General features: G+C 47.0%; 1 protein-coding gene across 1 annotated transcript; it reads left to right on the top strand.

The window, feature by feature from the left end:
• The first annotated feature begins 1,542 nt into the window (after positions 1-1,542).
• LOC129346513 (sperm acrosome membrane-associated protein 3-like) lies at positions 1,543-9,676 on the top strand. The gene is made up of 5 exons (XM_055003857.1): positions 1,543-1,602; positions 2,916-3,132; positions 5,803-5,961; positions 7,290-7,368; positions 9,373-9,676. The coding sequence occupies exons 1-5, from the start codon at positions 1,543-1,545 to the stop codon at positions 9,437-9,439; spliced, it is 582 nt and encodes a 193-aa protein (XP_054859832.1). The 3' UTR covers positions 9,440-9,676.
• Positions 9,677-17,379: the final 7,703 nt, after the last annotated feature.

The raw sequence follows: 17,379 nt of genomic DNA, 5'->3' as shown, positions 1-17,379 counted from the left end.
CACACACACACCCTCCCATGTGTATGCTGGCACTTTGTAGGCTGGCAGGCAACAGAGAAGGAAGCTGGGGTGGGGGGGGGGCATGGAAGAGACCTGGTCTTCCCCTACTGAGAAGTGGAGTGGTGTTTAGGCCTCCAAAGAGGCCCCCCTCAAGCCTCAAGACTGGACTGGGGGAAATGGAGGGAAAAACAGGAGCCAATAGCTGTTCAGGAAGCAGAATGCCGAGGTGTTAATTTTAAGGTTGCCAACTCTGGTTTACAAAATTCCTGGAGTTTTGGGATTGGAACCTGGGGAGAGTGGATTTGGGGGAGGGAAGGAACCCCTCAGAAGCATATAATTCCATAGACTCCACACTCTAAAACAGCCATTTTCTCATCTCTGTAGTCTGGAAATCAGCTGTAATTCCCAATCTCTGCCCTTCCTAGGCACTGCCCCCAAATCTCTAGCAATTTCTCAAGCTAGAGTTGTCGACTCTAACTGCAACTTAATAAGATTCCTCTTTGAAGCCCTGTCCAACCACACTCTTGGTTGGGAATCTAATAAATTGAGCTCCATCAGAGAATAGCCATGTTGGGGAATGAGAAATCTGTTACTTTAAGGAGGGTTAAAAATTCTTTGTTATTTACACAGAATTCAAAGGAACACCCAAATGTCCTTCAAAAGTCAGGTGGAATGGAATTTCTTATCTAGGGCAGGTTGGCATAATGCACTGGGCTGTGAGCAGTAGAGTACATGAGCGGTCTGTCCTTTGCCCTGGTGTGCTTGTGTGCCTTGCGACAACTCTCCCTCACCCAGAATACATCACTCCTCGAAAGGGATAAAGGTGGTGCTGATTACAGCATGGCGGTAGCACCGATTAGAGCACGACATAATGGGTTTTGTAGGGCGAGGGCTTGTGCAAGAAGTGGAAACAGAGAATATTCTAGAAGCAGGGTTGAGATGATGTCACAGGTACCTGCTAGATTCCAGAAGCTCCTGTGCCATAGATGCCTACAGCTCCAGAGGGATCTCTGATTTGCTCAGAGCTTGCTCAGTAAGTGGATCTCTGGGAGGGCAGTGGGGGAATCTAGGTTGGGTGGGAATACCTCAGATGGAGGTCTTGAGGACTTTGGATGCTGCTTCGGGATGGAAATGTGGTCCGCTGAGAGAACTGAAGTAGGGCAAGCGTGTGAGGTCAGATTCTGATGTCCTAGCCGATCTGGGACCGAAGTGGGGCCTGCTGGTTTTTGCATGTCTCAGAGCCAAGCTACAAGTGACGCCTTACACAGGTTGGACACTTGTCAGCTTCCCTCAAGTTTTGATGGGAAATGTAGGCGCCCTGGTTTTACAGCTTGGCTCTCCATTACAGCTGCAAGACCAGGATGCCTACATTTCCCATCAAAACTTGAGGGAAGCTGACAAGTGTCCAACTTGTGTCAGGCGTCACTTGTAGCTTGGCTCTCTGTCTCTCTCTGTCGAGGAGGAAAATTCAGTTGAGTACATTAGATCCAAACTTTTGATAATCGGGTAAGCTTCGTTTTTTTCTGAATTAAAATTTGGGGCATGCAGCCTTCACTGGTCAAGCTCAAGAGGCTGACGTTAGAAAAGCTGTCCCCCAACATGGTGCCTGTTTATGTGTTTCCAGACACCGGCTGTTTTCACACTGCTTGCTGGCCAAGGAACATTGTGCTGAGCTCCTGGAACGACAGCGTCTTCCTGGCGCAATTTCGCGCGAGAACAGTAGTTTTTGCGCAAAATTGTGCCAGGAAGACGCTGTCGTTCCAGGAGTTCAGCACAATGTTCTGCAGCCGGTAAGTGGTATGAAAACAGCCACCATCTTGAATATTAGGGATAGAATTCCACAGAAAAACCCAGGAAGCTTCAGGCTGCTCCCTACCAGCCAGTTCTTGGCTTGGCTTGCTTATGTCTCTGAGCTTGGAAGCACAGAAGGAGCAAATCCTCCCCTTTAGTTGGCAACTGAAAGAGGGTCTCTTCTCCAAAGAGAAGAGCCTGTCCCAGCTTTCCTCTGCCTCCTTGGTGCACAAAGTGTTTCAAAAAGACCTGGGAGGCATCGCCTTGCCGTCTCCAGGAAGCAAGCAGTTAGAAGCGTCTGTCTGTTTTAAGACCACACTTGGCACTAAGAGCTAAGCTACAAGTGACGCCTGACACAGTTTGGATACTTGCCAGCTTCCCTCATGTTTTGTTGGGAAATGTGGGCGTCCTGGTCTTGCAGCTGTAATGGAGAGCCAAGCTGTAAAACCAGGACGCCTACATTTCCCATCAAAACTTGAGGGAAGCTGACAAGTGTCCAACCTGTGTAAGGCGTCACTTGTAGCTTGGCTCTAACTCAGAACCTCCTAACATTGGATGATTGGCTGAGTCTCTCCAAGGCACTTTGTAATTGGCTCCTATCCTGTAGCCGCCATTTTGTGACGTTACCGGCTAGCCTTTCTCCAAACTCCAAAAGTGCCTCGCTGACATTGGGGATCCTTGCTTTAGAATGGGTTAAGATACGGATGGTCCATTTTTGGAACATCTCACCCCTTCTGTGTTTCTTTCAAGTCTTAGGTTCGATCAAGAACTAAAGAAACAAGACTGGGATGGGATTTTTCTTGAGGTAGCTCAATTTGAGGAATGACTAAAAGTAAGCGAGGCTTGAGCCTTATGACTGTATACTTTGTTACTTCAGCAGTTCTCTCATACCTCTCACATAAAAGGCTCGTTACGCTCCGAGATCTGGCAAGAACGGGCTAGACTGAGCCATCCAGATCAGAACAGGGCTGTGGTTATACGATACCAAATAATCTCTAGTGAGAAGAAATAACAGGCAGAATGAATGTTTGCCAGGCACAGGGAGATGACCTGACGAATCAATCCGTTCGCCCAATAACTTTGACCACCAAATGATCCCGTGACGTTTCTCTGTTCCCTTGCAGGGCATCTTGGAATCTCCCGTCCAGTCTGCCCCTCCCCTGTTGTTGCTTCTTCCTGTATCTTCCAATGCTTTTTCAGGGATGAGTCGTCTCTTCCTGCTGCCTCTCCTCACATTCCTGACATCTGTAGTTGAGGGGAAGATATATGGACGTTGTGAACTGGCCCAAAACTTGAAGGCAGCTGGTTTGGACGGATACCGTGGCTACAGCCTGGCTAACTGTGAGTGCTTCACCTTCCCCTCTCCTCTCCATTCTTATGCGCCAGCACAGTCAAGAGCGCATGGAACTGGCTCCCAGTGTTCTCCTATTTAAACCATAGATATTAGGATGTTCTAGCAAGACTTGGGCCGTTTTCACACTGCTTACCGGCCACAGAACATCGCGCCAAGCTCCCGGAACGATAGCGTCTTCCTGGCACGATTTAGCATGAGAGCAAAAGTTCTCACGCAAAATCACACCAGGAAAATGCTGTTGTTCTGGGAGCTTGGTGCGATGTTCTGTGGCCCGTAAGCAGTGTGAAAATGGCCTTGGTCATCTCCAGGGCTTTTTTTCTGGGAAAAGAGGTGGTGGAACTCAGTGGGTTGCCCTCGGAGAAAATGGTCACATGGCTGGTGGCCCCGCCCCCTGATCTCCAGACAGAGGGGAGTGTAGATTGCCCAGGGGGCGGGGCCACCAGCCATGTGACCATTTTCAAGAGGTTCCGGAACTCTGTTCCACTACGTTCCAGCTGAAAAAAAGCCCTGGTCATCTCACAGCCAGACTTCCTTCTACTTTTTCCCCAAGGCAAGCTACCATCCCACACTGTAACTTGCTCTGCAAGGGCAAATAGACCTCTACGTTTGTCTCTGGAAGATGCCAAGAGCGGCTTTGATGCAGGTGGAAAGAGTCGATAGGAGGCTCCTTTCCTGTCCAGAGCAAGGGGGAGTGCATGCATGTCTGAAGGAGGAGAGGTGGATGGGAAGGGTGCTAGGGCTGGCATTTTCTCATGGGGTTGCCAACCTCCAGGTGCGAACAGCAAACCAACAAAAGGAACCCCCTGGCTATACAGACAACACAAGTACAACAACCAGGGTCACAAAAATTAATCATGCAAGGTTGATATAAATTTTTGTATTAAATCCAAAGTGCAACAGTGCAGAGGTGTAATATATCTCAAACAAGATTTAAAGTGCATATATATACAAGAAGAGGTAGTCTATCGGGTAGACAATAAATATATTTCTATATACAATGAATATTCTGGTGGTGGGAGAGTGTAGACAGATGGAAGGATGCACACAGGAAATGTCCATATGTCCAAGAGTGGAAAAAGGACGTGTCCAGAGACACCTAGCCGACGGGCTACAGCTTGCTATTTCCAATTCCCGTTTCGGTCTTTCTTCATCCTGGGCTAGACTCTATGGATGTCCACTGGCATCTCCCCTCACTCCACACACCATTGCAGTTCCAAGTACACCGATAGTTACCAAGTACACCGATAGTTGCGGCCTGGAGATCTTCCGACATTATCACTGATCTCCAGAGGACAGAAATGAGTTCCCCTGGGCAAGATGGCTGCTTTGGAGGGAGAACTCTATGGCGATGAACCCTGCTGAGGCCCCTCCTCTCTTCAAATCCAGTCCTCCCCAGTCTCTGCCCCCAAATCTCGAGTAATTTCTTCAGTGTGGAGCTGATTATTCAAAAAGGCTTTTTACTCGGGAGGGCTGTATTGTAGAGAGGGGGTCTCAGATGCTTCACAAATGAGTTAGGGACCATAGACTTCACCGCTATGTTGCCTCACATACTATCTGTTGTCTTAAATATGTGCTCCTGTGAGCTACCTCATGCTGTCTAATGTCAGCCCTAGAATTGCTTATGTTCTGTTTCAGCATTTCTTCAACTCTGTATTGGATTCTTGCTAATACTATGTCTCTGTAAACTTGTATTTATTAACCCTATGTTTATGGAAATGTCCTTGATATTGTCTGTACTAATCTCACACTGAGTGATCCGCCTTGAGCCTCAGTGAGAAAGGGGGACTGTAAATGACATAAGTAAATAAAATAAATAGATAAAATAAACCCCATCCAGAGCAAAGGGACATGCATTTGTGTGCCTCCTCTTTTGCACAAAAGAGAAAGGGGAGAGAAGTTGCTGTACTGGCTTTAAAGGGGAAGACGAGAAAGGGACAACAGTGGTAGAGGTGCCTTGAGTGTCCTGCCAAGTCCCTTGCCCTTCCTGGTAACAGGCAGAAGGAAAATGAACTATGCAAAATAAGCATGCCCACACACACATTTATATGCAAATAGACTTCATTTACATAATATATTCAGGGGGCAGAATTCGCTTCTCCAGGAGCAGAATTCTCAGCTCTCAGGGCCAAGCTGCACATGACGAATGACACTTGAACGGCAAGTGGATTGAGTGGAGGGCAAGTGTACAGGGAGAAATACACTTGCTGTTCAAGTGTCATTCATCACTTGTAGCTTGGCCCTTAGAGTCTCACCATCAAGATGTAGTAGCCAGTTAGTTAGCTATTTTTTATTTTCTCACCAATGGAACCTTTCCCCCTAATATGTAGTAAAATATTTTTCTAGAGCTAAACACTGGAGTCTGTTCTTACTATATTCTAATGTGCAATAATCTACTCTGCTGATTAAAACCCTACATAAAGGAAAGCAAGCAGCCAGCCCAGGAGAAGCCATCTCATTGAGTCCAGGGCCAGCCCTCCTTTTATTAACGTTCCCTTTTTGCCCATCTTAGGGCCAAGCTACACATGACGAATGACACTTGAATGGCAAGTGGATTGAGTGGAGGGCAAGTGAACAGGGAGAAATACACTTGCCGTTCACGTGTCATTCGTCATGTGTAGCTTGGCCCTCATTCTCTCTCTCCCCTTCCCTATTTATAGGGGTCTGCTTGGCCTTCTATGAGAGCCACTTTGACACCGGACTCGTGGACCACGAAGCTGACGGCAGCACCAGCAATGGCATCTTTCAGATCAACAGCCATCTCTGGTGTGATGACCTCACGCATCCCTCTCCAAACATCTGCGATCTGCACTGTTCGGGTGAGCCTTGGAGTTCTGCATTTTGTCAGCAGAGGGAGCTTCGTTTCAGCCGTATGGGTTTCTTGAAGCAATGCAGCTGCCCGTGGGCGCAAGTGAAGCCCGCCAGCCCTTCTGGCCTGCGTGAGTCTCTGATCTGGGCATACCTCCTCACTGCAAGGAGGGAAGCCTAGAACTTAATACAGGGACACAAAGGCAGCCTCCTCTGAGGGCAGATAAATCAGCTGCAATAGAATTATCCCACTGCACTCGGCAGATTCACCCATCCCAGAACAGTGAATCATACAGAGACACAGCCCACAACTGCGTCAGTAAGAGGTACTTTAAATGTCTCCTAAAATCTTCTTGGGCATACTGACCATTCCATCTTGGTGCACTAGGAAACCATGGTATATTGCTGTTGGATATTATAATAGGGGTATGTGCCGATCTGAGGACAGAAGGCTTGCTAAGCAAGGTTGTTCCTAGCTGGAAAGGAAGAGGCATAGATGGCCGGTTGGGGCCGGGGGACCTTATGCATGTGATGAAACTATCAAGCAATTACATGTTTTCTCCCATCCTTGTGGCAAGGAGCTCGGGGAGGCATGTATGGTTCTCTCCTCTTCCGTTTTATCCGTGCGACAACCCTGCAGAGTAAGTTTAGGGTTGCCAACTCTGGATTGGGAAGTTCCTGGAGATTTGGGGATGGAGACTGGGGAGGGTGAGTTTTGGGGAAGGAAGGGACTTCAGCAGGGTATAATACAATAGAGTCCTCCTTCCAAAACAGCCATTTCCGCCAGGGGAACGGGTGTTTGTCTCCTGGGGATCAGTTGTGATTCAGGCTCCACCTGGAGGTTGGCAACCCTGAGTAATCTAAGAGTGTGTGTAGTTGTGTGTGAGAGAGAGAGAGGGAAGGAAGATGGTCACCCAGTAATCTGGGAGGCTGAGGATATGAACCCAGGACTACCCCTCTCCCCTCTCCTAGTTGAGTCTTCTAATCACTACACCTCACTGGTTGTCTAAATTATAACAACAACAACGTTCAATTTATATACCGCCCTTCAGGACAACTTAACGCCCACTCAGAGCAGTTTACAGTGTGTTATTATTATCCCCATGACAATCTCCCTGTGAGGTGGGTGGGGCTGAGAGAGCTCTGAGAGAGCCGTGACTGACCCAAGGTCACCCAGTTGGCCTCAAGCAGAGGAGTGGGGAATCAAACCTGCCTTTCCAGATTAGAGTCCTGCCACTCTTAACCACTACACCAAACTGGCTTGTGGGTTATCTCTTTTGGAAGGCAGCCCTGGTTTCTTCCTTGGCCCTTCACACCCTCTTTTTCTCTCTCCCCATAGATCTCTTGACCAGTAGTCTCAACGATGACATTACCTGTGCCATGAGGATCGTGCAAACCCCAAGAGGAATGGGCACCTGGTAAGGGCTCTGTTGGGGCTAGGGGAAAGGCTAACTGAAATTTCTTAACTGAAGTTTCTTCCTGGCACTGGCTTTGGGTCCCACTGAGAACTTCCATGGGCGCACAGGGGGCTGTTTTCGCTTATTCCAGCCATCGTGTAATACTTTTCATCTAATACTTTTCATTTAATACCAGCAGTCATGTGATACTTTTCATTAGGACAATCCCACCAAGTAATGAAAAAAGTCTATTCCTCTGCCCAGCAACTCTGCCTCTGAAACGCACTGCCATCTAGTGTCTACTTTCTAGAAAGACTTTAGTAGACGGACGCAACTCGGCTTGGAATTATTGCACCATTACACACCAACAGAATTAGCATCCCAGCTGCGCCGGCATTTGGAAATGCTACAAAAGTTTGAGAAATGTCAATAATTTTTCACATTTGAAAATACGAATTTCGAAATGTGATCCGATTGACGTTCAGTGGCAATTGTCTTAAAATTGCCAAACTCTTCGGATTTTGGCTATAAAATTCATATCGGAACACATTATTTTTCTACTGTACCCCGTCTTTTCTCGGGGGATCTCAGAGCACTGCAAATTGTGGGAGATAATGAGAGCTGGTTCCCTTTTATTTTCACCACAGCCCTGTGGGGTAGGTGGGGCTGAAAGAGAATGAAGTCATGTTCAGCTATTACATTTTATCTTACCTTTTCTACAAGAAGAGGAGCTTATGAGGTTGTTGCCTCCCCGACTTCATCCTCACAACAACAACAACTCTGTGAGGTAAACTAGGCTGAGAGAGATCTGCCAGTGAGTTTCATGGCAGAGCACGGATTTTTATTTGTATTGATTTGTTTATACTCTGCTTTTCTCTTTGAGACTCAGTGCGGATTGCAGGTTTTTTTAATGCAATATAATACGAAGATCAAAAATATAATCAAACTGGAATTACGAAGTCCTCGTGTTTGTTGAGAAATGAATGAGGACTTTGAAGCCACCATTCAGTGGGAGTTTAGCACCTCCCGGACTCTCATGAGCTGTTTCGCTCTCATGTCTGCAGTGTATCGGCTGAAGCGGTGGCTTGCCTTCCCCACAGGGCTGTTTTCTCCTCTTCACATTAGCCAGGGATGGTGCTATTGGCTGTGTTTGTGAAATCATGTTACTTATGTGGCTTCAGTTTTGCAATACAGTCAGTCAAGGGCCTATGATTCAAGGGGAAGAAAACAGGGGAAAGGGGACGGCAGCTGGGATTTCTGCCTGCGCACTGTGGTTGATCATGAGGGTGATGCTTCTGGGATGCGTGAAAAGCCCATTGGAGTTTAGTTTCAAGTTCTTGTGCCTTGGTTCAACAGACACAAGGACTTTATCATGTGTAAGCTGTTTACCCCTTGCAAAGCCCTTGGTGGACCAGTTTGATGTTGTGGTTAAGGGCAGCAGGACTCTAATCTGGAAAGGCAGGTTTGATTCCCCACTCCTCTGCCTGAAGCCAGCTGGGTGACCTTGGGTCAGTCACAGCTCTCTCAGAGCTCTCAGCCCCACCCACCTCACAGGGTGATTGTCATGGGGATAATAATAACACACTTTGTAAACCACTCTGTGTGGGCATCCTGAAGGGCGGTATATAAATTGAATGTTATTATTATTATTGACGAGTGACACGTTCTGGGACTAAGGTGCCTGGAGATCTCCTGGAATTACAACTCGTCTCCAGATAACAGGGATCAGTTCCGGTAGAGAAAATGGCTGCTTTGGAGGGTGGACTCCATGGAATTCTACCCTGGTTCAGCCCCTCTCCAAACCCCGCCCTCCCCAGTCTCCACTCCCCCAAATCTTCAGCTATTTCCCAACCTAGTGCTGGTAACCCTATAGGCTACTAGAAGAGGCAGGGAAAGATCCACTCTGTTAACTACTCCCATGAACATTTCTGCTGGATCCAGCCCTATCGTTCCATATTGATTGAGGTGGCATCTACTGATAATCTTTTCGTTGTGGGCTCATGCGTTCTGATTCTTTCCTCTCAGGTTGGCTTGGAAGAGTAATTGTGAAGGTCTTGATTTGTCTGACTGGCTGAAAGGATGTAAGCTGTGAGACTGGTGATGTGGGAAAAAGAAGTCTCTGGAAATGCTTGGCATGAGTCGCACTGCTGACGCCCAGGAGCCAACCAGTCAGTCATGTGCAGATAAATGTGTTTCAAGCGATGCGCAGGTCATTTTGCCAGGGAAAAGGATTGCCTCTCAGGAAGCAAGAATCAAACCTTGTAGTATAAAAATATTTACTGAGATTTCTGCGCTTGAGTTGTGGTGTATTACAACTTCTGCAAATGTATGCTGGGAATTTGCAATGCCTCAGTTCTTCTTTATATTTATTTATCTGTTTCATGGATTTATATGTTGCTTTTCTGGGCAGAATGTGTGCTGAAGGAAGCTCACAAATAAAACAGCAGAAAATGTGGCAGAAAATCACTATAAAACTTAACACAGTGAGTTTAGTGCAGTCATTTTCAAACTGTGTTCCAAAGGGGGGGGCAGCTAGGGTTGCCAACTCTGGGTTAGGAAACTCCTGGAGATTTGGGGTGGACCCTGGGGAGATCAAGGTTTGGGGAGGGACCTCAGTAGGGTATTATATCATAGAACCCACCCTCGGAGGCAACAATTTTCTCCAGGGTATTCATCTCTGTCATCTGGAGATCAATTGAAATTCTGGAGAGATATCCAGGCACCACCTGGAAGTTGGCAACCCTAGGAATTCTCGAGGATTAATGTAAACATATCAGGAGCTCCTCGCAACCTGAAAAACAGGTTGCTGAGGGAAACCAACCGTCCCCTGCTTCTACACCCTCAAGGGGCAGGCCAGGAATTTTTTATGGTCCCCTTTTGATTTACACACGACAATAGCGAAGCTTAGCAAGCTTGCCTAATGTTCTGTGTGAAGCGAGTGCGAATCTTAATCTATGGTCCAGAAACTTTAGTGGTATGCTGGGGTTCGGTGATAGATGCTTAGGGTTCCTCATCCAAGGGCGCTCTGGAAATCTGAACATGTTGATTCTAATAATCACTGTGGGTATCATGGGTGTATACTGAAGATGGGCTCCTGACAGCAGGACCCGTTGTTTTCCTGCTGAGTAGCTTTCCTAACAACTGATCCCTGCTGGATCAGATCGAAAGATCGTCTAGAACTCCAGCATTTTGTTTCCAGGCAACAGACTTCCCCTATTGTTTGCCCACCAGCAACTGGTATTAAAAGGTACACTGCCTCTGAATACGGAAGTTCCATTTATAGGTAATAGCCATTGATAGACTCGCAGTATAATCCTACAGCCAGAGGATTTAGCCGTGCAAAATAGGAAAGAGTCCAGTAGCACCTTTAAGACTAACCAACTTTACTGTAGCATAAGCTTTCGAGAACCACAGGTCTCTTTGTCAGATGCATCATGTATAATCCTAAGCACTGTTATGCCTGATAAAGTAAATTGAAGTCACCAGGCTTAGAAGGTTGTAAGTCTGTTTAACATGGCACCGTTAATCCTCCATGAATGGGTCTAATTTCTCTTTAAAGCATCTAAGCCAGTGGCCTGCATCACACTTTGTGGCGGTGACCCTGTTAATGATCTCTGTGATATTTCATAAAAACTTCATAGAACCATAAGGTTGGAAGGGACCTCTAGGGTCATCTAGTCCAACCCCCTGCACAATGCAGGAAATGCACAACTACCACCCCAACTGCCCCAGTGATGCCTCCTCCATGCCCAGGAGATGGCAAAACACCTCCAGCCAAGCACTTTCTTTTGTCTCTTCTGAATCTGCAGTGAGTTAAAGTAATTTTGGGACTCTGAGTTGTATAAATCTAATGACGCTTTCCCTTTAGTAGCTGGCTTCGGAATTGCTTTACCCAAATCTTTCTGTAATGTTTCCTCTTCCTGCTTCACTTTGCGATTAGACAAACACACACATACACCCTGCCCCAACTGGTTCACACATGAGACTTTTCATTCATCAGGAGAATGGTTTAGATCCTGCCGAAACTTTCCCTGGACGGAAGGGATTTCCATTTGCAGAGCAAGACTTCCTTGTGTGGCTCTTCTGGCTGCAATGCAAAATGCACCCTGTACTGTTTCTCGGGAATGGGAGTCTCAGGAGGGGGAAGCGGTTGGAAGTGTGTCAGGGGAAGGGCACAAACCACCCCCTTCTTTGCATGGAAAATTTAAGTGGGATCCAATGCAATACCTTGTATGATCCAGATGCTTTATGGACCATAGGATAGGACAATTGCACTTCCTGTGATACAGCACATGTCTTGCATAAGACCTTGAGTTCAACCCCTGGGATCTGCCCCTAAAAAGGGGATTTCTGATACCTGAGCTACGGTTACCAACTTAGAATCATAGGGTTGGGACCTCTAGGGTCATCTAGTCCAACCCCCTGCACAATGCAGGAAATTCACAACTACCCCCTCCCACACACACACAGTGACCCTTGCTCCATGCCCAGAAGATGGCAGAACACCGTCAGGATCCCCAGTCAAACTGGCCTGGGGAAAATTGCTACCTGAAGTCCACCTTCAAGGTTGAACTTCTCCCAGAATCAGAGCTGATCTCCAGATTACAACAATCAGCTCCCATAGAGGAAGTGGAAACTTCATAGGCTCTATGGCACTTCATCCCCAGCAGGCCTGGAGAAGCATGCCTTGTGCCTTGAATAGAAAGACAATTTACTAGGTGCACCTTTAAGACTAACCAATTTTATTGTAGCATCAGATGCATCTGAAGAAGAGAGCTGTGGTTCTCAGAAGCTTATGCTACAATAAAGTTGGTTAGTCTTAAAGGTGCTAGTGGACTCTTTACTATTTTGCAACTACAGACCTACATGGCTAACTCCTCTGGATCTATTTACTAGGTGATTTCTTTGCCTCTGTTTCATGAAAAAGCACCACCTGCCCGTTTCCAAACATCAAACATTAATGGGGAAGGATGTTTTTCTCCTGGTTGTTGGCAACTCTGCTTCCCAAGCACCACAGCATTTCCCAAGCCACAACTGGTAACACTAGTTTGAGAGGGTAAAGCTGTCCACTTGAGTAATTAGAGAATTGTTGCTGGTCAGAATAAACTGGGCTTTCTCCAAGATACAGAGTTTTCAAGCTCTGTATCTCTTGGGAACTTTTGACCCTTTTGAGAATCTTAGTGTGCAAAACACTGGTGTTTTGCCAAGCATTTTGGGAGCACACAACTTGTTTGACAGACAACAACGGGCACATGGATTGGGCCTCATTGTTGCCCTGGATGAACTGCGGATAAACACCCAGGGGTGCCCATTGCAGGACAAGATTGGTGCTGGCAGTTAATTATGCTGTCCTGCAGGGATTCTCACTTCTCCGACCCACAAAGGAAAATAACCCACTGCAATTCATACTCATTTAATGTGTTGACTTCCTTTTCCATTCTACTTGAAAAGCACTTGGTCTGCCAGGGTTTGTAAACCCCATCCTTTTCAACAGGAGCAGTACCAAGAATGACAGCCCCAAACCACCCTGAAGCGCTGAACAAGAAATGCACCACACAAGCAAACTCTTTTTCATGCACAGCACCGGAGTTGTGATCTGTGCAGGCTTTTAAAACTTGGTGTTTGCACTCCTGTTTGGGAAACGCAAGCAGACATTTGTCCAGAGCTAGACATGCCCAGGTCCTCAAAGTATACAGGTCCCCCAAATACAAAATACCGTTGCTGAAAAATACATATTTTTGGTAATGTTACAGGGCCTCTTTAACTTGCCATGTCATGCAAGTCAGGTAAACCTTGATGTGCGATTATAGAAAGCAGGTGAGAATCAAAACCCATTGATAAGAATCAGGATTGCAGTATGGCTGACAACACTGGATCATAAAATGAACTGCTTCCCTCCCAGCTTTTGGCTTCAACAAGTGGACCCCCATTTCTCAAGTTTGGAACTCCATGCCACCAACATATTTCATTCTGTAATTAGGTATATACTCATAGATCCAGGAGTTAGTTGTGTTAGTCTGTAGTAGCAAAATCAAAAAGAGTCCAGTAGCACCTTTAAGACTAACCAACTTTATTGTAGCATAAGCGTTTGAGAATCACCGTCAGATGCGCTTGAGAATCACATAAGCGTTTGAGAATCACAGTTCTCTTCGTGCATCTGAAGAAGAAAACTGTGATTCTCAAACGCTTATGCTACAATAAAGTTGGTTAGTCTTAAAAGGTGCTACTGGACTCTTTTTGATTTAGGTATATACTGAAAGCATTTTTGTGGTTGTGTATAGGCAATATAAAACAGAAGCAATTATGGAGCAAATAGTACAATTTAAGATGCAATCCCAAGAACTGATTTCTGTAGCAGTGTGTTAGATGGCATAATTCTGTTTAGCACTACACCAGCCAGGGAAGTTGTAGAAGAGTTAATTCCAGTCCCAATAATTTAAAGAGTATCTTTGTAGCACTTTAAAGACTAGCAGGAAGGCTTTTGCTACTGCGTGAATAAAGCTGTCAAAATCCCATTTCCGTGGTTTAGGTTAGAAACTGTTGCATGAGTTGTGTTAGAGGCAGCTGAAGACCTAATATGTTTACTGCAGTATAAAGTAACAGGACTTTGGTTTTTTAATGTGGACCCCCACCCCCCAGCACACATATCTAGCTGATCACCCCCAAGCATTTCTAAATTTTGTTAACTTCTGCATGTGGAGACTGTTCAGGTTTTGAACTTTGTAACATACTCCCCTATTTGAATAGAAGGGGCAGCAAGAAGGCCCCCCCCCAAGACAGACAAACTTGTTACCACAACAAAGGAAAGTTTGATCAACTAGCACCATTTTATTTTTCCACATTGCAACTGACAATAAAAACCTTAAAATGCAATCTTGTATTTCTACAAGACATCTTTAAGATAAACATATTTACACAGTTTTGTGGGGTTTGCAAATTATTTTGTACAGAGCGAAAAATGTTTACACTTGTGTCTTAAAATTAAAATAAGCAGAGTAGAGATTTGAAACAGGCAAAAATAAATTTGGTTTCAGGTGCAGAGGAACAGTGTGAGATTATTACAGATTTGAAGTTCAAACCATGACACCTGGATTTCCCTTCTTTGGGAAAAACTTGAGAAAGACTAGTTTAGACACACAAAACGAGACAGTGAAGACAAATTCCCACAACACCACTGTCATGCATCCAATCCAACTAGGGTATTTTAGGATTACTAGAATTGTAGGCTATTGCACAAATTTAAGAACTGTAACAGGAAATCAATGGAAGGCCTCGAAAGGGTGTTGAAAACCCTGGCTCGAAACTACCCAAACAATGTAGCACTTTCCAAAGTCCAGAAGAGGAATAGTGCTAATGTTTGAGCAATTCAGGGCCAGGAAAGACCTGTGGGTTTGTGGGGAGAGCAAGGAGGCTGTGGGCCCCCTAGAAGCCACTTCATCACAGAGCACTTAGGAGAGAGTATGAGACACCAAGGTGCTCTCATGGTGAAGTCAACTTCACGGGGAAGACATCTGTCCTGCAAGAAAGGGGGCAAAAAGGGAAGTCTCGAAGCAAACCTGATGCACAGCCTCACCCAAACAATAAAGCACTTTCCTGATTAGATACACAGTAGAAAGTGCCAATGTCTGGGCAGGGCTGAGTCAGAGAATTAAGACCCTAGGCTTTTTCCTTGAGAGCAAATGACAAATCTACAATTACAACCAAAATTCCATGTCTGGTCCAAGCTGTTGATCTACGTTACTGGCTTCCTTTTTTCCAAATCCCGCCTTGCTTCCTTGGCTCTCTAGACAAAAAGACAAAACGAAAAATTGAGCAAAATGACAAGCATGAAGAAACGCACACAAAGCAGCACAGGTTAGCAAGACCCAAGGCTGGACCGCCTGCACTGGTTCCCAACGCTTGGGAGGACGAACTCCTTCCTGTCGCAGCAGCTCAGCCAGGCTGGAAGGCCACACAAACAATATAGCACTTAATTGAATGTATTATAACAAGCAAGTGCCAATGTCTGCGTGGCCTTCCAGAGGCCATGTCGTGGGAGAGAGACGGCTTCCAAGGTTTGCAGACCTGAAAGGGAGAAAGCTTTTATGTTTCTAGAGGGCAATTCCCTGTTGCAAGAGTGCCTTCCCACGTGGGCTTGCACAGCTCAGGTCCAAGGGGGGAAAAAAAGATACAAATATTTCTAGGAAACGGAAGCGCGAGAAAGCATTTTTCAAAACACCCTGCGCTTTGTTGCATTATCCTCTAGCAGCCTCCCTGGGAAGCTGAGGTCCCGCTGCATTTAATGGGACTTAATCTGGACTGTCACGTTTATTTAAAGTGCGCGCGCGTCGAGAAGTCCAATGCCTTTCCCGGGCGCTGAATTCCTCCCCAGATCGGCTGCTTGCGGTTGCGATCGCGTGCAAATAGCCCGCTCGGGGTTGAGCTCAGCGCTCATCCGTCCGCCTGCGAAAGTTCTGCTTGAGTTTTTTAAAAAAGGAGAAACTCACAACGCCGTGGAGGATAAGGCTTACAGAGACCATAAAGGCGCACCATAAATGGGAGGCGGAACAGTGCAATCCTAAAAAGTGACTCCGCTCTAAACCCATTGAAATCAACGGGGTTAGACCGGAGCAGCTCGAGATCCCGCACGACTTAAGCGCCGCGTAAAACCGCCCCTCTTATTTCTACCGCTAGAGGCGCTGTTGCGAAACCTAACCTGTTCGCGCAGCGCCTCTAGGGGACGTACTGCGAATGACAGGCAATATACTTGGTAAAGGGGTGCGAACTTTAATCCGGATCGACTCCCACCCCCTTTTCTCCCCACTACCCAGTACAGATCGGATAAGTTTTCATTTGGGGGCGCCTCCCCTTCCCCGCACAAGGAACAGCCTGGCCAAGACGACGCCAATACAAGAAAGCACTTTCTCCAGGTTTGCAACACACAAGACAGTGCCTTCGTATTGGTGGCATCCCGCCAGTTAGGGGTGCAAGCCCTTTCCCTTCCCGAATCTTGCCCCATGAAGCGTTACTCCTAGAATCCCATTCGTGCGAATGCCAGACAACCCCAAAGCGTCCACGTGGAGCGCTTCCAGTCCAGGATGGATTTCACCACCCTGGCCACGTGGTCTTCCCATGACCCTAGAGAATCGCCTCTCTTCTGAGCCCCCCACCCCTCCGCCGAAGTACCCTTCCCAGATCACATCTCTATACACACCCCGAATGCCCGCATCCTTCCAAACCCGACAGCCATTTGACACCAGTACTTCCATCTAGGTTTGGAAGGAGTCGAGGGAGGTTTTGCCGGGGGGCACTGAAAAACTCGACCCACACCGATCCCCCCGCCCAAAAAACCCTGACACGGTTGTTGACCTGTTGGACGAGTGGTGGAGAATTGCTGCCCTAGAAAGTGAGGTTGTCGGAGAGGAGGGCTGACACTTGAGGGAGGGGGTTACATTCTCTCCTGGAAGAAAAATGGAGAAGACTCTCCCCTCCCCATGCCATGCCAGCATCTCCTAGACCTTCGCTGGGGCGCAATTCTCCCCTTCCCTCCTCTCCTTCAGATCCCAGAAATAGTCCAAGAAGGTCCAGCGACGGGAAACCTGGAAGGACTCACATGCCTTGGGCGAGATCGCAGATCGAAAGGTTGTCCGCCCCAGCTACACCAGGAGCCCTCAAGAATCCCAAGAATTTAAACCTCCCGGGTAGATCAAGAGATCTCCACGTGGGCCTTCCAAGATCCAATGCATCCGCTTCCATTGGCAGCGACTCCCCCTCCCACCGTCCAAAGCCCACCCAACCAGAGCTCAAAGAGACCTCCCCCATACTTACCAGCTGGTGCCACAGTGCCACGGAGGTGCTTCTCTGTGTCCCTTGCCATCCAAGGATGTAGCTGTCCCCTCTCCGGACACTGGCTTATAAAGCCTGTGGCCTCTGGGGTGCCATTGGCTCACACCTTCCCTCCACTGGCTTCCTTCCTCCAATCAAGTTCAAGAGCTGGGGGGCTTCCCCTCCCACCTTTCCCCCTCCCCTGACCAAGCCCTTGAGTGGATCAAG

This window comes from Eublepharis macularius, chromosome 19 (assembly GCF_028583425.1).
Source record: "Eublepharis macularius isolate TG4126 chromosome 19, MPM_Emac_v1.0, whole genome shotgun sequence".
NCBI classification, from domain to species: domain Eukaryota; kingdom Metazoa; phylum Chordata; class Lepidosauria; order Squamata; family Eublepharidae; genus Eublepharis; species Eublepharis macularius.
The sequence above is the reverse complement of the archived record's forward strand: the minus strand, read 5'-3'. Positions and strand labels throughout refer to the sequence as shown.